Here is an 18,972-nt window from a genome sequence, read left to right as displayed (position 1 = left end):
CCATCTAACAGGTCTTAGCACATCGACATGCACCAACTTTGGAAATTCTGAAATTTGTCATTTGCCAACAATAGTAGTTGCTGCTGGAGAATGTCTCTATTTATTTGTTTGTTTGTTGCTAATTAGGCCATACAATGCAGAAGTTCTTCCTTCTTTGATCATTTTTCCATCATAAACCAACATGACAACACAGACTCACAGCGATCTCGCCCATGGTCATTCCCAGCGGGAACTTCCCTTTCCAGAGAATACTGTTACTAGTACAATACTCTGATAATTAAAGACCGGGCTCGGCAAGGTGCACAAAAGTACATGTTTAATTTGAAGCAGCTGGCAGTCCCTTTGACTTCACGTGCTTAAAGTGACCAAAGCTAAGTGCCTTGCTGAATCAGGTCCAATCTTGCAAACTGCAGGCAACTTCAGGAGAAGAGGGTATTTAACATATGGCAGGAGGCATGCAGCATCCAGGGCCGGTGCAACCCATTAGGCAACCTAGGTGGTTGCCTAGGGCGCTGACATTTGGGGGACAGTAGCCAGATGTTCGACCACCGCAGTCGTCGGCGGTATTTTAGGGGGAGGACCTTCTGCCACCTCTGTCGGGGGCATCATTTTGGGGGTGGGACCTTCTGCCGCCTAGGGCGCCAAAAAGACTGCCGCTGCTCCTGGCAGCATCTCATTGGATCAGGAACAAAAACTTACAATGAAAGGACCTCAGAAAATTCACAGCTTTAGATCAGTTTGGATGAGCACTCAGAAAAGTGGCTGCTTCTCCAAAAAACATATCCCAGCCTCCTCAGTCTCCAAAGCCAGGCTGGGAATCTTGCAAGAAGAGGTTTTTGTTACTTCTGACTTCCTCTGAGGCTGGAAATGCCAAAGCCTAATCCAGGAAAGCACTGAAGCATATACTTAAAGTTAAGCATATGCTTACAGGCTTTCCTGGACAGGGATGCTGTCCAATGTCAGGCACTAGAAGAACCTGTTGTAATAATTAGGTACTTTACATCTGACTATGGGAAAAGCAGGGGCAGCAAGAAAATTGTCTGATTGTTTTTTAAAGTCCAATGTTTTTGAACTTCAAAAAGTTTAGTCCAGATTCAGTTTGAATTCTGAGTGACAGTTTGGACCAGTTTCCACACTGGTTCACCCATCACCAGTTAGGCCCAGCTCCTCCACTCATGTATATCATTAGGGCTCCACTGACTTCCATCTCACCATTGTTCATGCAAAAGCCACCTCCTCTGTAGGTCTTGCCAGCTGGAACAACCCTACTGTGCCTCTCTCCCACCGCCCCTTTTCAAATCTCAATTAACAGTTTTTATTCCCCTTGTCCGTGCATCTTAATTTATTTCTCCCTGTGTGTATATAAAAGTTTCATGCTGTTCTGCAAGGAGTATATCATTTTTATTACTTTATCTATTATTAATTCTCCAATTTAATAATGTGACGCACTCTTATGACATGTTGATATACCCTGATATTTTGGTATATGCAAAACATTAGGGCAGACCTTCAGCTAGCATAAATCAACCTAGCTCCTAGCCTGCAGTGGAGCGACACTAATTTATAAAAGCACACATTTGTTACTGTTGTTGTTAGCTCATTTTCAGACATGACAGTATTACTGGGAATTCAGGAGGGTTTTTCTCCCACCTGTGACATTAAACTTGAAGGTCAGTTTCTGGCCTGCGGCCTCACAGGTGTACTCTCCACCATCCTTCTTCTCCACCTGCTCCACAACCAGACGCCGGGATTTGCCCTCAGACTCCACTTTGAATTTCTTGCTGGAGGTGATCAGTTTCCCATCCTTGTACCATTTCACTTCAGTTTTGGCCTGGGCCACTTCGCAGGAGAGGGTGGCGCTCTCTGTCAGCACAGCCTTCACCTCCTTCTGCACCTTCTCCTGGTTTGCAAATATGATTTCTGGCTCTGAAAAAAGATAACATTTCAAAGTAAGTGAATCTATAACCTGAAAGCTGCCAAAACTTGTATCAGGACCTAAGGGGAACAATTAAATCCATGTCTCCAATCTGACAAAAGTTCTCACATCACCACAGAAAACATTTTTAGGTTTTCTTATGTGGTAAACTTTCTTGTTACTGTTTCACAGGAGCTATGACAAAACAGTTAAGGATCTATGTTAGCTTGCCAGAAAGGTGGCCACATTGCTTATCACCACGTTATGCTCTCATTCCAGGTCCCATCAAGGCAAATCAGATCAGCTGGGCAGTCCTCACTAGTCATTCCAAGGATCAGGCCAAGTGCAGTTTTTAGCAGCAGGGCCTTGACTACGCTATTCCCTTCCTGGAGGACATAAGCTAGAATCCCACTGTGACTGCAGAATTTCTCATATTTGTTGTTATTATTAGCAGCAATCATATTGAAGTAGCACCTAGAGGCAGGACCATACTAGGTACAGCACAAACATACAGTAGGAGACAGTCCCTGTACCAAAGAGTTTACAACAGGGTTTCTCAGTTCACTGCTCTGGGCCAATGGGAGCTGCTGGAAGTGGCGGCCAGTAAGTCCCTCGCTCCATGTCGCTTCCAGCAGCTCCCATTGGCCTGGAGCAGCAAACTGCGGCCAGAGGGAGCCGCAACCGGCCATACCTGCAGACGCGGCAGGTAAACACACCGGCCTGGCCTGCCAGGGGCTTTCCCTACACAAGCGACGACCCCAGTCTGAGAAACCCTGGTTTATAACCTAAATAGGTAAAGGGTAGCGGGGAGACAGACACACAGAGGGGAAATGACTGGACCAAGGCCACACAGCAGGTCAACAGCAGAGTTAGGAATAGAACCAAGCTTTCTCGAGTCCCCAGTCCAGTGCCCTACTCATTGGCTCACACACCCTCTGTGCAGTTTGGTTTGCTTGGATAAGGACTGTTTAATCTCTGCTGCTTGCACCTGCATGTCTCTGCAGATTTGGGAAAAGATTGTCTCCTCCAGCTAGGACAAGGTCCTGATGGACTTTCTAGCTGGCCAAGCTGAATTTATGATTCAATTACTGAATTTGCTTAAGGTACAGCACCCAGGGTAACAGGTGCTTAACACATTGTTTGAAATCATAATTAAACCTTTTTGTATATTGCCAGAGGACTGAGATCAGATGGGTGATCTCTCTCCTCTATATTCAGGGCTGGATTGTGGCTTTGCAGCCCTGGCTCCACTGGATGTGTCACAGAGCTGCACCATCTGAGAGGCAGATGCCAGAGCTGTCATCCTTGTAGTGCACGGAGACAGAGAGGATGCTTCCCCAGCACCAAGGTGCAGAATGCATTCTCACAGTGCTACTGGTCATCTGGCTACACACCAGCCCCTCCCAGCCAGGACCCCTTTGGGGCATGGAGCCTCTCAGACTGTACCAGCCTGCCCACCTCAAACACATGGAGCCTTATGCTCGGGATGAAATGCTCATCTCCCACATAATGCAGGAGTAATCAGAACATCTGCAAAGGAGTGTGGGTGAGCTGGGAAGGTGAAACCCACTCTCCCAATTGGAAGCCCAGGCATCAGAGCACTTCACCTTCTCCCCCTCCGTGCCACATGCATGGGGCATTAGGGCCAATGCAGTCATGTAAAGGCAGATCCCCAGCCCTGTGACGTCCTTCCCCGCCAGTCTCTCCTGGGCAGACCTGGAGAGCGCCTGTCCACGAGGGGCAACGGAAGTGCAGATACCACCATGTGGCCACTCCACCATGGCTCCCCTCTGCAACTTCACTGGGTTGAGAGCGCTGTGGACAGTCATGTGCTGGCTCTCTGGCATTCTGGCTGCATTAATGGACTTAGGAGAGGGAAAGGGATTGCATCACTATTATTATCCATGTATATTCAGGAAGCGGTCACAATATACTGGGCATTTTCCAAACATACTGAGAAGAGGCTGTTTCTGCCTTAAAGATCCTGCAATCCATTAGAAATATATATATTTTCTTAAAAGTCCCCCCAGCTTCTGCACAAAGCCACAGTAGCCACTCTTTGGCCCATAATTTGCTCCTAAAATGGTGGACAATATTCCTAAAAAATAAAATTACTTTAGTCTCCTAACAGAAATTTAAAAAAAAGAGTTTCTCCCACCTGTGATGATAACCTTGAAGGTCATTTTCTGCCCTGCGGCCTCACAGGTGTACTCTCCAGCATCCTTCTTCTCCACCTGCTCCACGACCAAACGCCGGGATTTGTCCTCAGACACCACTTTGAATTTCTTGCTGGAGGTGATCAGTTTCCCATCTTTGTACCATTTCACATCAGTCTCGGCCTGGGTCACCTCACAGCTTAGGGTGGCGCTGTCTGTCAGGGCGGCCTTCACCTCCTTCTGCACCTTCTCCTTGTTTGCAAACACAACTTCAGGTTCTGAGATTGGGGAAAATCATTTAAAAAGTGAACTCCTCCAATTTTGATCTTCATTACCAGAAGGCAAGTTTATGAAGATTCTTCCCAATTCATATTTCTTGAGTGCCCATCTCTCCTGAGTCATTTAAACTAGGCCACACCAACAAATGTTAGGGGGAACAATCCTTCACTAGCAGTGGAGAATGGGCTAGGTAACCTATAAGGATTTTTCCATCTCTAATTACCATGATTTTCTGAAATCTGCAATGGAAGAAACTAATGTATTTGTTAACATTTGTCCATCAGAACATCACTGAATATCATCCACTGGATGATTGTGCTGTAAGAAAATATGCTTTAAATCATACAAACAAGAGGAGAGATGCATTTTATCTTGCAATCCAAAATAAAGGTGACTGTAGGGGAAAAAAATGAGTCCACATTCTGGGATCCATGCTTAAACTTTCCAAAATTTCACACGTGTTCGCTAATTAAAAATAAAAATAAAGCGCCCACCTCTGTTACTTTTCCAGAATTATGCCAGGCCAGAATCAAGAACTAGTTTACTGCATAAACTCCTGAACTTTTCAGTTGGTTCGCGGGTTGGTTTAAATTTTTCATAAGCCAAACTGGCTTTGTCACTGGCTCCCTGCACAACATTAGGCAGGACACTTACCTTTTCTGTGCTTCAGTTTTCCAATATGGAAAATAAGAGAGAAATCGGTCTCTCTCACCTGTGACAATAACTTTGAAGGTCAGTTTCTGGCCTGCAGCCTCACAGGTGTACTCTCCAGCATCTTTCTTCTCCACCTGCTCCAAGACCAGATGCCGGGATTTGCCCTCAGACTCCACTTTGAGTTTTTTGCTGGAGGTGATCAGTTTCCCGTCCTTGTACCATTTCACTTCAGTCTTGGCCTGGGCCACCTCACAGCTCAGGGTGGCGCTCTCTGTCAGGATGGCCTTGACCTCCTTCTGCACCTTCTCCTGGTTTGTAAACACCTCTTCTGCCTCTGCAAACAAGAGGAGAGGGGATAGTCAAGAAACAAACCTTCCTTTTGAGGCAGAGAGTTTCAGATTCCCCATTAATGACTGAGGTTATTTTAAAATAAATCTAAGTTTGACCATTTTAATGTTAGAGACAAAATGGGAGAGGTAATATCTTTCACTGGACAAACATCTAGTGGCTTATTTAATAGAAAAGCTGGACAGAACTCTGATCTTGGATCTTTTAAATGACAGAACCTACCCTTAGCCAAAACTGCTTGGGGGACAACTATCCATCCTGTCAAAACTTAAAATTCTAAAACCTAGCTCAGATCTCTCCTTTAGTATTTAAACTCTGCCACAGAACCAGGAGAGCTACAATCGAAAGAACAATAGCTCTGAACAAGGACATTGAATCTACACCCTCTTGCTTTTGGAGGAATTTTAGATCAGAATCCAAAATTTCATGTCATTGGAAATCGATTCAAAACTGCCTTGAATTTTGTCAAAGTCTGCACTTTAACACATATCCAGAGACAGGTTTTGCAGTTTCACCCCACCTCCAGAGTGAAGCAATAAAGGTGATTGCTCATTCAAGATCCAATCCCAGAAGGATGCTGGAACTTTTAAAAAAAAAAAAAAACACTTTGGAAGGGCCATGAACTCTCATGCAAGCCAACTTCTAACTAACTGGGGTCAGGAAGAGAATTCCCCAATGGCCAGGCTATTCCATAATTGCCTACAGGTCAAAGTGGACCTTCCTCTGAAACAGCTGGTACTGGCCACTGCAGAAGACCAGATACTGGACTAGATGGATCATTGGTCTGATCCAATCTGGCAACTGCAATAGAGCTGACATCACAGCTCTGTAAAAAGATCACAAGGAAATCTCAAACCATATGCCATATTCACACAAATGCCTGTTATGTGAAATCACCTAGTTTCACAGAGCTCAGGCCATGGTGATATTCAGTGCTGTTCACCATTGTGAGGCCAGGCCTGTCAATTATTTAGATGGTTCTTTCCATAGCTCCTGGAATGGATGGGATATAATCCTGTCATATGTGATACATGCAGTACCGCCCACGGCAGCTGTAAATCAAAATGACAACTGCTTCTTCTTAGAATTAGAGCCTTCTGCCTTCACTGTGTGTTTGATAAGCATCTGGCCTGAAAGGTTAGGCACAGAGTGATTTTCCAGTGTGGGTAAAGGATGGCTGACATGTTCTGGACCCTCTGCAAGAAAGAGTATCCTATGGGTATGCTCATTTCTCCAAAAAGACCCTGAGGGAAGAACAACTGTATTCCTCTGGGCCAATTCGTCCCCATTGGACCCTGTCTTCTGACTCTTGGGAGACGATTTCATATGCTAATATAAACCCAACATTGCCACTATTATGTACAATTCATGTCATTCCAGATTATTATTATTATTTGTGTTATCATAGAGCAGTGGTACTCAACCTTGTTACACAGGAGGGCCACCTAACACCCAAGCACAGCCTTGTGTGGGCCAAAGAGATTCTACATATTTTAATAAGATTAAAAGGCACCTGTATTGATTTATATTTTAAGTTCAGCTTGTTTCGTATGTATTTAGATAGGCTGTTTCGATGTACAATAGTGCCTATTTACACACTTATGTAAACTAAAATGATGTAAACATGACAACAAAACATTAATGAATCAGCCATTAGTATGCTGTGTTGAAGCAGGCTGTGGCCCTTATGAAATGATCTGGTGTGCCATGTGTGGCCTGAAGGTAGACACCTCTGTCGTATAGCCTAGGAGTCCCAGTCCTAGGCTAGGACGCCACTGTGCTAGGGGCTGTACAAGAAAAAACAAAGAGACAGTCCCTGCCCCAGATGTATGGAGTTCAATTTTAGGTGATGGAGTTCTTCCCAGTGACAGGTTTCAGTTGTTTGGATTTGCCTGAGTGGCATGGCACCTGCTCTCACAAATTCTCTCTGGTGAATTCACTTGAATGTCACCACAAATTAAGACCAAGAGATGAGGAGGAAGGATGATCTTCGGATTAAGGCACAGGCAGAGGAGTCAGGAAACCTGGTTTCCATTCCTGACTCTACCACAGATTTCCTTGTGACCTTGGGCAAGTCACTTAGGATGCCAAACCTGTTGCCATTGAAGTGTATGGCAAATCTCCCATTGATTTCAATGGGAGCAGAAGCACATCCTTATTCTCTCTGTGCTTCGGTTTCCCCATTTGTAAAATATGGATAATACCAACTATCTCACAGAGGTGTACAGAAGCTCAACTAATTTGTGCTTGTAAGACATGTTAATAATGTATCTAAGCTACTTTTCTGGCCCCCCACTACTACAGCGTCTGAGCAGCTCATAATCTTTTATGTATTTAGCCTCACATGGCAGAGCTGAATCTGGTTTGCCCAAGTCCCAGGCTTGCATCTTAGCCCCTGGACCATCCTGCCTAGCAGCAAGCATAGAACTTTTAGAGGAACCTTTGTAGGTAAACGGCACCCTTCATGTGAGGGTTTCAGAGCCCTTCACACACACCAATTAATTCTCAATGACCATGTGATGTAGGAAGGTATCAACATGCCCGTTTCCAGCTGGATTAAACACGGTTACATACAGGTTAAGTAACTGGCCCACAGTCATGCAGCAAGTGAGCAGCAGAGCAGAGCGGAGCCTAGCACATCAGAATCCCTTATGCCAACCACCAGACCCATTTACACAAACAAACCTATCATGTCGCAGCCTTATGCTAGAAGCCTTGAGGAGCAGAAAATCCTTAGGCTTTCATCCAAGTTTACAGTATGTACTCGTGCAAAGCTCTGGTATTTCAGCCAGAAGCACTTCATCATCCATCATCTTGAGAAAAATCTTTGGGCTAATGCTATGGAGCTCTCTCGTGTACATAGATGCAAACAATCAATGCCTCTTGCTGGAAGTATTGCAATGTTGTGTGCAGTAGGAAACGCCAATTAGCTCCTGGCTTTCAAACCAGACCAAACCAGAAAAAAACAAACCCTATGATCCACCACAGGAGGCTAACATGAGCTCTTGTTTCAAAGAGTGTAATATATTTCTTGGCCAATTTCTGCCTCTCAGTCTCGTGTTTATAATCTGTCATAATTTCCCTCTCCCACCTTCACTAATCACCAAAGATTTCCTTGTCTAAAATAAAATAGTGACCTGTGATCTCACACCCTCCACCTGCACCTCCTACTTAACCCTGCAGCCAAGTCAGAAGGCTAAAACGATGCTACAATCATTACCATTGTTTTCATGGCAAAAGAGTGGGATGCCACAAACATAGGATAATGACCCAAATTTGGCCCTGACTTGCTCCCAGGACAATTCCAGTCACTTACAAACTAGAATACAGTGAGGATAAGATCCAATAAGCACCTACAATGCACAGAAAATGTTTAGCAAGTTTGGGAACTATGGTGGCAGAATATAGTGCTGGGTAAATCAGTTCAGATAAATAAAAGAGGAACAGAAACTTTGCCCCAAACACCAACACAACCTCTTCTGTCCACTTTTTGTTATTTAAAGAAAAAAAACCACAGGTAACTTTTCACTTTTTGGTTCAAACAGCAAATAGATCGAAAATTACCAGAGCGCAATGAGATGGCCTATTCTCACTGTACTGCTGACATTGCCAAAAGCAGGAAGCACCAGAAGTGTTGTGAGAGAGCCTGTTCTTGTGAGATTTTAACATGACTAAATAGCAGAAAGAGACTCAAATAAATCCTCTTACATTTGGAGGAGTTTCTGAGCTACATGGATATTCATCTGAACCCAAACACCAAATCTCATAGAATTTGTATTTCACCAAGACCACCATTCAGCAAGCTACTGCCGGATCTGATAGTCTATGATTCTATGATTCTATGACATGCATAACTTTAAAGCAGAGGCACAGTCCCACTGAAGACAGTGGGACTACAAATGAGCTTGAAATTATACACACCCAGAAGGCCTAATTGCACACTGCAGTAGCTGAGTGCTAGAGGATCATATATTTCTTATTCAACATCCCATCACTCACAAAGAAACGCTCCCAGAAGTAGTAAACAAAAGTAAGCGTCTCTCTTACCAGTGACAAGAACTTTGAAAGTCAGTTTCTGGCCTGCAGCCTCACAGGTGTACTCTCCAGAGTCTTTCTTCTCCACCTGCTCCAAGACCAGACGCCGGGATTTACCCTCAGACTCCACCTTGAATTTGTTGCTGGAGGTGATCAGTTTCCCATCTTTGTACCATTTCACGTCAGTCTTGGCCTGGGTCACCTCACAGCTCAGGGTGGCGCTCTCTGTCAGGGCAGCCTTCACCTCCTTCTGCACCTTCTCCTGGTTTGCAAACACCTCTTCAGGCTCTGCAGAGGGGAGAAGCGATTTAAAAACTGAATGCACAGTTAGAGCTGCACGAAGTATTCCCAACACAAAGTTCAGTAGCTGAGATGTGTCCCATTTCATGCAATTTTGAAATGGACCTCATTTCGTTAAATTCAAGCCCCAGATGCAACACTTCTCCTTCCACCAATCAGGTGTTGCTGATGCTCCATCCTCCAGAAGAAATGAAAGCCTCCATTGCCTTGTATATGTAACCCCTGACAACTCAGAGTGCACTCTGTCTCCTCTAATGGTGGCTAGGCCAGCTAGAGATTGATTAGCCTGCTATAGCCTTGACTAAGACAGATGTGCCTTTTGCTGAACAGTAGAGGCTCATTCATTTAGCTGAGGAGGTCCACACAATGAATGACGCGGTGAATGTTACACAGATACAATGGGCTTGAACAAATGTGCATCTAACTTGAGAACACAGCGGCACCGTTGCTCACACATCGGAATTTCTGAATGCCATTAATCAGTTAGACTCACACCTGCCACCATTGTGATAACTGCACTTATGACTTAGGTATGCAATTATCCCTTCCAAATCAGACAATGTCTCTACTGTCGGATGATCTCAAAATCCAAGAACATGATATTTTATGTTTTCATAAAATGAGGGTCTGATTTTTCTCTCACGTATGTCTGGACATCAGGAGTAACTCATTTGAAATCGGTGGAGTTACAATGGTGTAAATTCAGTATAAGTGAAAGCCAATTCACACTCCATGGTTATTATTTGGGCCTCCCCTCCAAGTGCAGTCCTTGTTTGCAACTTGGTGTCTGTTCACAAAATAACTCCAAACTCATTGAAATTCCCCCTAATAGACCAGATCCTCAGCATCGCCAAGCTAAGGTCAAGACAGCACTGCTCATTTACACTAGTTAGGGGTTGAGCCCCACCTGTCTTCAATTCAACTCTTCAGAATAAAACAGCAAATAATATTATATCATTCAAATTAACTGAAAATATTTGAACGTGAAAATCAAAATGGCAGGTCACAACAGAGAATACCAATGTAAACACCTCTTTCTCTCTCTCTCACCTGTGATGATAATTTTAAAGGTCAGTTTCTGGCCTGTGGCCTCACAAGTGTACTCTCCAGCGTCCTTCTTCTCCACCTGATCCACGACCAAACGCCGGGATTTGCCCTCAGACTCCACTTTGAATTTCTTGCTGGAGGTGATCAGTTTCCCGTCCTTGTACCATTTAACTTCAGACTTTTCCTGGGCCACCTCACAGCTCAGGGTGGCGCTCTCTGTCAGGACGGCTTTCACTTCCTTCTGCACTTTCGCCTTGTTTGCAAACACTTCTTCAGGTTCTGCCAAGAGAAAAGGAATTACAAGATAAATCCTGTCACTGATACAATGCCACCCAGGGACTATTAAAGGCAAAGCTGCGGAGAAACTGACAGCTCTGCTTCCTGAGGCAGTATTAGCTGTGTCTCTCTCCCACTTTGCCTAAAATTTCAACCTTACCTATGGAGCTTGTATGGCATCTCCTTCTTAAATCAACCAACCCAAATCCGCACATTCAACATCTCATGATTGCTCTGGGGAGTGATCATTCCCTTAGGAGTACAACAATGGCATTAGGGAAAAGACAGGGTGGCTTGTACGGATGACCTGAGACGTTCAAAATCCCAGCCTTGTCTGGAAAATGTTATGCTGCTGCTGCAAAACACCCACTGACTAAGACGATTCATGTGCATTCCCATTTTACCTGCTTACTCCTAAAATTTATTCTCAACATTGTGGCAAAACCCAAAATCTCCCCAAAACCCTCTGGATTCAGAGCTGAGGTGCCAGCAGGGCAGGAAATTCAGTTTATTCTAAAATGTTTCAATCAACAATGGCAGCAAATCAGACCTTAAGTTGAAAGAAAATACTCTCTCCTACCAGTGACAAAAACCTTGAAGGTCAGTTTCTGGCCTGCGGCCTCACAGGTGTACTCTCCAGCATCCTTCTTCTCCACCTGATCCACGACCAAATGCCGGGATTTGCCCTCAGACTCCACTTTGAATTTCTTGTTGGAGGTGATCAGTTTCCCGTCCTTGTACCATTTCACTTCAGTCTTGGCCTGGGTCACCTCACAGCTGAGGGTGGCGCTCTCTGTCAGGGTGGCCTTGACCTCCTTCTGCACCTTCTCCTTGTTTGAAAACACCTCTTCCATCTCTGCCAGGGAAAAGGAATTACAAGGGCTTAATCTCCCTCACTGATGCGATGCCACCCAGAGAACAGAGAAGGAGAAGGCAGGGAGAAGCTGACAGCTCTGTTCCTTAGGCTGCTTTCTGCACGTCTCCCCTACTTTGGCAGACCATGAATGATATAGCTACAAGTACAATTTCAACCTTAACTATGGAACCAATAGTGTGGCTCCTTCCTAATAAACCAACCCGAACCCCCACATTCAAACTCTCATCAGTGCTCTGGAGAGAGACCTCAGATCCACATCTGAATTTATCAGCACAGGGCTCCCTTTAGTTTTTTCACCAACATCTTCCTTACAAACCCTTCCTTCTGATTTTAAACCTGAATGGATGACTATCTTTTTTTCCTTTAAGAAGCACTGTTGGTTTTAAAAAGTCATTGATTGTGTATCACTCATAGGGAATATCTGAGCTGAGATGCCACCAGTGAAGGATATGCACTTCATTCTACAATACTTAAACCAACAACAGAAGCAAACTGTTGAAAGACAATATTGTTTCTTACCTGTAACAACAATCTTGAAGATCAGTTTCTGGCCTGCAGCCTCACAGGTGTACTCTCCAGCGTCCTTCTTCTCCACCTGACCCACGACCAGATGCCGGGATTTGCCCTCAGACTCCACTTTGAATTTCTTGTTGGAGGTGATCAGTTTCCCATCCTTGTACCATTTCACTTCAGTCTTGGCCTGGGTCACCTCACAGCTCAGGGTGGCGCTCTTTGTCAGGGTGGCCTTCACCTCCTTCTGCACCTTCTCCTTGTTTGCAAACACCTCTTCCATCTCTGCCGGGGAAAAGGAATTACAAGGGTTTAAACTTCCCCACTGATGCAATGCCACCCAGAGAACAGAGAAGGAGAAGCCAGGGAGAAGCTGACACCTCTGCATCTGAGACATTTTCTGCTTCATGTTTCCCACCTTTGACTGACTCCTCCCATCATGAGTGCAAGTCCATGTACAACCTTAACTATGGACCTGCAGGCACCTCTCCTTTATAATACTGCTCCGCACACCCCCAGACTCCCTCTCTCATGATTCCTCTGGAGCGATCTCAGATCCAAATGTAAATTTATTCTCTCAAGCCTCCTTCTAGTTTATTTTGCTGAGATGTTTCTTGCAAAACTCTCCCTCCCCTCTGATATCTGAAAGGACCAACATTTCTTCCCACTGAGGAGCACTGTTATTTTTCAAAACTAAATGAAGGCATTAAAGAGAAGCCAGAGGGGCTTGGGTGGATGCCCGGTAGGGTTACCACCTGGCTATATATTTGACTGGCCTGCCCGTTGTTTCATGGATTTGCCAGTTGCCAGAAAAATAATTTAGTCTCCCAGGGGTTTTTTACGTGGGTCTAAAGATTTGCATGATTATCCTAACACAATGGAAGATCTAATGTTAAAAGTTTCTGTGTCCACCTAAAGATGCTGCAGTGTTCCCAGTTCCACAGGGTTAAGGAATAACAGATCAAAGGTGTTGAAAATACAGCAGCTGCCTGCCCACCAACAAACAAGTGAATCACGTGTGTGTGAGAGACACGGTTTGACTCACACGACAGTGAGGAGACATGCCATGTTATCAATTTTATCTACATGTGTTCTCTCTCTGGGTACTATATGCTGCTGTTGAAGGGGGATTATGGAGTTGCCTTGTGGTTAGGGTTACTTGGGGTTTGCCTTCTGTGTGGGGGGGGTGCCATTTTTTTTGTATTTCAAGGACAGTAACACTAATGCCACGCAGAAGTTCAGAATCCAAACATCGTTTGGAAAAGTTCTGCTGGTGCTGTAAAACGCCCACCGACTAAGAAGATTTAGCTGCCTCTCAACTTTACCTGCTTATTCTGTTCATTTCTTATCAGTATCATGGCAAAACCAAAAATCTCTCCAACATGCTACCACTGTAGGAAACACACTTCATTATCCAGTATTTAAACCAGCAATGGCTGCAAATCAGCCCTTCAATTGAAAGAAAATACTCTCTCTTACCAGTGACAAGAACTTTGAAGATCAGTTTCTGGCCTGCGGCCTCACAGGTGTACTCTCCAGCATCCTTCTTCTCCACCTGATCCACGACCAGGTGCCGGGATTTGCCCTCAGACTCCACTTTGAATTTCTTGCTGGAGGTGATCAGTTTCCCATCCTTGTACCACTTCACTTCAGTCTTGGCCTGGGTCACCTCACAGCTCAGGGTGGTGTTCTCTGTCAGGGTGGCTTTCATCTCCTTCTGCACCTTCTCCTGGTTTGAAAACACATCCTCTCTCTCTGCCGGGGAAAAGGAATTAGAAGGGCTTAATCACCCTCACTGATGCGATGCCATCCAGAGAACAGAGGAGAAGGCAGGGAGAAGCTGACAGTTCTGCATCTGAGACACTTTTTGCTTCACATTTACCACCTCTGCCTGATCTCTCCCACCATCAGTGCAAGTCCATGTACAAACTTAACTATGGACCAGCCAACACCTCTCCTGCCCCACACCTGCAGACTCCAGCTCTCATGATTCTTCTGGAGCGATCTCAGATCCAAATGTAAATTTATCCTCTCAAGTCTCCCTCTAGTTTACTTTGCTGAGATGTTTCTTGCAAAACTTTCCCTCTCCTCTGATATCTGAAAGGATCAACATTTCTTCCCACTGAGGAGTACTGTTATTTTTTTAAAGTAAATGAAGGCATTAGAGAGAAGCCAGAGTGGCTTGGGAGGATGCCCGGTAGGGTTACCACCTGGCTGATATTTGACTGGCCTGCCCATTGTTTTATGGATTTGCCAGTTGCCAGAAAAATAATTTAGTCTCCCAGGGGTTATTTATGTGGGTCTAAAGATTTGCATGATTATCCTAACACAATGGAAGATCTAATGTTAAAAGTTTGTGTGTCCACCTAAAGATGCTGCAGTGTTCCCAGTTCCGCAGGTTAAGTGATAACAGATCAAAGGTGTTGAAAATACAGCAGCTGCCTGCCCACCAACACACAAGTGCACCACGTCTGTGTGAAATGTTTGACTCACATGACAGTGAGGAGACATGCGATGTTATCAATCTTAACTATATGTGTTCTCTCTCTAGATACTATTAGCTGCTGTTGAAGGGGGATTGTGGAGTTGCCTTGTGGTTAGGGTTACTTAGGGTTTGCCTTCTGTGTGGGCAGATGCCAATTTTTTTTTGGCATTTCAAAGATGGTAACACTAATGCCATGCAGAAGTTCAGAATCCCAACATTGTTTGGAAAAGTTCTGCTACTGATGTAAAAAGCCCACCGACTAAGAAGATTCAGCTGTCTCCTCACTTTACCTGCTTACTCTGTTCATTTCTTATCAATATCATGGCAAAACCAAAAATCTCTCCAACATGCTACCAGTGTAGAAAATGCACTTTATTCTCCAATATTTAAACCAGCAATGGCAGCAAATCAGCCTTTCAGCTGAAAGAAAATACTCTCTCTTACCAGTGACAAGAACCTTGAAGGTCAGTTTCTGGCCTGTGGCCTCACAGGTGTACTCTCCAGCGTCTTTCTTCTCCACCTGACCCACGACCAGACGCCGGGATTTGCCTTCAGATTCCACTTTGAGTTTCTTGCTGGACGTGATCGGTTTCCCATCTTTGTACCATTTCACTTCAGTCTTGGCCTGGGTCACCTCACAGCTGAGGGTAGCACTCTCTGTCAGGGCGGCCTTGATCTCCTTCTGCACCTTCTCCTTGTTTGCAAACACCTCTTCTGTCTCTGCCATGGAAAAGGAATTATAAGGGCTTAATCTCCCTCACTGATGCGATGCCACCCAGAGAACAGAGAAGGAGAAGCCAGAGAGAAGCTGACAGTTCTGCTTCCTTAGGCTGTTTTCTGCACGCCTCCCCCACTTTGCCAGACCCTGAAAGATACAGCTACAAGTACAATTTCAACATTACCTATGGAGCCTGTAGGGTGTCTCCTTCATAATAAACCAACTTGAACCCCCACATTCAAACTTTCATTATTGCTCTGGATAGTGACCTCAGATCCAGATCTCAATTTATCGGCACAGGGCTCCCTTTAGTTTTTTCACCAACATCTTCCTTACAAACCCTTCCTTCCCCTTAGAAACCTAATTGGATGCCAATCTTCTTTCCCTTTAAGCAGCAAGTGGAACAGTGGCATTGAGGAGAAGCCAGGGTGGCTCATATGGATGTCACACAGACATTCAGAATCCCAACCTTGTCTGGGAAATGTTATGCTGCTGCTGCAAAACACCCACCGATTAGGAACATTCAGGCACATTCTCATTTTACCTGCTTACTCTGTAAATGTATTCACAATATTGTGGCAAAACCCAAAAGCCCCCTGGACTCAGAGCCGAGGTGCCAGCAGAGCAGGAAATTCATCTTACTCTACAATGCTTTAATCAACAATGGCAGCAAATCAGCCCTTAAATTGAAAGAAAATACTCTCTCTTACCAGTGACAAGAACCTTGAAGGTCAGTTTTTGGCCTGCGGCCTCACAGGTGTACTCTCCAGCGTCCTTCTTCTCCACCTGATCCACGACCAGATGCCGGGATTTGCCCTCAGACTCCACTTTGAGTTTCTTGCTGGAGGTGATCAGATTCCCGTCCTTGTACCATTTCACTTCAGTCTTGGCCTGGGTCACCTCACAGCTCAGGGTGGCACTCTCTGTCAGGGCAGCCTTCACCTCCTTCTGCACCTTCTCCTTGTTTTCAAACACCTCTTCCATCTCTTCCAGGAAAAAGGAATTACAAGGGCTTAATCTCCCTCACTGATGTGATGCCACCCAGAGAATAGAGAAGGAGCAGGCAAGGAGAAGCTGACAGCTCTGCATCTGAGACACTTTTTGCTTCACATTTACCACCTCTGCCTGATCCCTCCCACCATCAGTGCAAGTCCATGTACAGCCTTAACTATAGACCTGCCAGCACCTCTCCTGCCCCACACCTCCAGACTCCATCTTTCATGATTCCTCTGGAGCAATCTCAGATCGAAATGTGAATTTATCCTCTCAAGCCTCTCTTTGGCTTATTTAGGCTGAGATGTTCCTTACAGAACTTTCCTTCCCCTCTGATAGCTGACATGAGCAACATTTCTTCCCTCTGAGAAGTGCTGTTATTTTTTTTTAAGTAAATGAGGGCATTAAAGAGAAGCCAGTGTGGCTCAGATGGTCCGTGCAGACTTTCAGAATCCCAAACTAGTTTGGAAATTGTTTTGTGGCTGCTGCAAAACGCCCACTGACTAAGAAGATTCAGGCACCTCCCCATTCTACCTATTTACTCTGTAAATTTTTATCAATATTTTCACAAAACCCATAATTTCTTTAACAGCCCTCTGGACTCAGAGCCCTTACGTTGAACGAAAATATTCTCTCTTACCAGTGACAAGAACCTTGAAGGTCAGTTTCTGGCCTGCGGCCTCACAGGTGTACTCTCCAGCATCTTTCTTCTCCACCTGCTCCATGACCAGACGCCGGGATTTGCCCTCAGACTCCACCTTGAATTTCTTGCTGGAGGTGATCAGTTTCCCATCTTTGTACCATTTCACTTCAGTCTTGGCCTGGGCCACCTCACAGCTGAGGGTGGCGCTCTCTGTCAGGGAGGCCTTCACCTCCTTCTGCACCTTCTCCTGGTTTGCAAACACATCCTCTCTCTCTGTTATGGAAAAGGAATTAGAAGGACTTAAACTTCCTCACTGATGCCATCCAGAGTTCACAGAGGGAGGCACTGACATCTCTGCCCACGAGGCACCTGTCGCCGCATGTTTCCCACCTCTGCCTGACCCCTTCCACCATCAGTGTAAGTTCATGTGCAGCCTTAACAATGGATCTGCCAGCACCTCTCCTTTACAATAATCCACCCCAAATCCCCAGACTCAACCTCTCATTATTCCTCTGGAGTGATCTCAGATCCAAATATGAATTCATCCTCTCAAGCCTCCCTTTATCTTACTTAGTTGAGATGTTCCTTGCAAAGCTTTCCTTTCCCTTTGATAGGTGAAAAGACCAACATTTCTTCCCTCTGAGGAGCACTGTTATTTTTTTCAAAGTAAATGAAGACATTACAGAGAACCCAGGATGTACTGATGGATACCAAGTATAAGTTCAGAGTTCCAATCTAGTTTGGAAAATGATATGCTATTCCTGCAAAACATCTACCAACTAAGAAGATTCAGGAGCTTCCCCATTTTACCTGCATACTCTGTTAATTTATACCCAATATGGTGGCAAACTCAAAGTCCCCTCAAAAGCCTCCTTCACTCAGAGCTGAGATGCCAGTAATGTAGGAAGTGCATCTCACCCTAGAATGCTTTACTCAACAACTGCAACAAATCAGTGCATGAGTAGAAAGGAAACAATCCCTCCCACCTGTGATGATAATCTTGAAGGTCAGTTTCTGGCCTGCAGCCTCACAGGTGTACTCTCCAGCATCATTCTTCTCCACCTGCTCCACGACCAAAAGCCGGGATTTGACCTCAGACACCACTTTGAATTTCTTGCTGGAGGTGATCAGTTTCCCATCCTTGTACCATTTCACTTCAGTCTTGGCCTGGGCTACCTCACAGCTCAAGGTGGCGCTCTCTGTCAGGGTGGCCTTGACCTCTTTCTGCACCTTCTCCTGGTTTGCAAACACCTCTTCAGGCTCTGGCATGGGGAAATTAAAGAAGAACCACAGAAGGAATAAATCTATCATGGCCAATGGACTGTTACATGTATCTAGTGTTTTAACAGAATAAAGTCATTCGTTTGATGAACCATCGTTCTTATAGTTCCAGACTCCATTAACAGCATGTTATAAATGAACCCTCTACCACACACTCCCTAGGTTTCTCCAAATCCTTGGTATCTTGATGTTCTTTAAGTAGGCAGCCCTGCATATTTTCCAGCTTCCAATATTAACATCCAAAAAATGTTTCTTTTGCTGTTGTTCTTGTTGTTGGGTTTAGGGGTTTTTTTTGGTCCATCTTCTAGGGATAAGCCAGCTCTGTCACATTTGCAATGCTGCTGTTCTCTAGTAACATGCCATTGAAATCAGCTCTCTGACATCTGAAGTCTTTAAATCAAGATTGGGTATCTTCCTATAAAATATGCTCTAACTCAACCACAAAATATGGGCTT

General features: G+C 44.9%; 1 protein-coding gene across 1 annotated transcript in view; it reads right to left on the bottom strand.

Annotated features, from left to right (window-relative positions):
• OBSCN (obscurin, cytoskeletal calmodulin and titin-interacting RhoGEF) overlaps positions 1 to 18,972 on the bottom strand; it is a 255,381-nt gene that overhangs the window by 162,908 nt on the left and 73,501 nt on the right. Inside the window, exons 11-21 of the mRNA XM_075062167.1 lie at positions 18,223 to 18,498; positions 17,234 to 17,509; positions 16,311 to 16,586; positions 15,327 to 15,602; positions 12,407 to 12,682; positions 11,591 to 11,866; positions 10,738 to 11,013; positions 9,400 to 9,675; positions 5,063 to 5,338; positions 4,074 to 4,349; positions 1,651 to 1,926 (exon numbers count right to left, since the gene is read on the bottom strand). Of these exons, the coding sequence (XP_074918268.1) occupies positions 1,651 to 1,926; positions 4,074 to 4,349; positions 5,063 to 5,338; positions 9,400 to 9,675; positions 10,738 to 11,013; positions 11,591 to 11,866; positions 12,407 to 12,682; positions 15,327 to 15,602; positions 16,311 to 16,586; positions 17,234 to 17,509; positions 18,223 to 18,498 (3,036 nt within the window). The remainder of the gene's footprint in view (positions 1 to 1,650; positions 1,927 to 4,073; positions 4,350 to 5,062; positions 5,339 to 9,399; positions 9,676 to 10,737; positions 11,014 to 11,590; positions 11,867 to 12,406; positions 12,683 to 15,326; positions 15,603 to 16,310; positions 16,587 to 17,233; positions 17,510 to 18,222; positions 18,499 to 18,972) is intronic.

The sequence above is a fragment of the Chelonoidis abingdonii genome, chromosome 2 (assembly GCF_003597395.2).
Source record: "Chelonoidis abingdonii isolate Lonesome George chromosome 2, CheloAbing_2.0, whole genome shotgun sequence".
Lineage (NCBI taxonomy): Eukaryota > Metazoa > Chordata > Testudines > Testudinidae > Chelonoidis > Chelonoidis abingdonii.
Note: the sequence above shows the minus strand (reverse complement) of the source record. Positions and strands in the feature narration are given on the sequence as shown.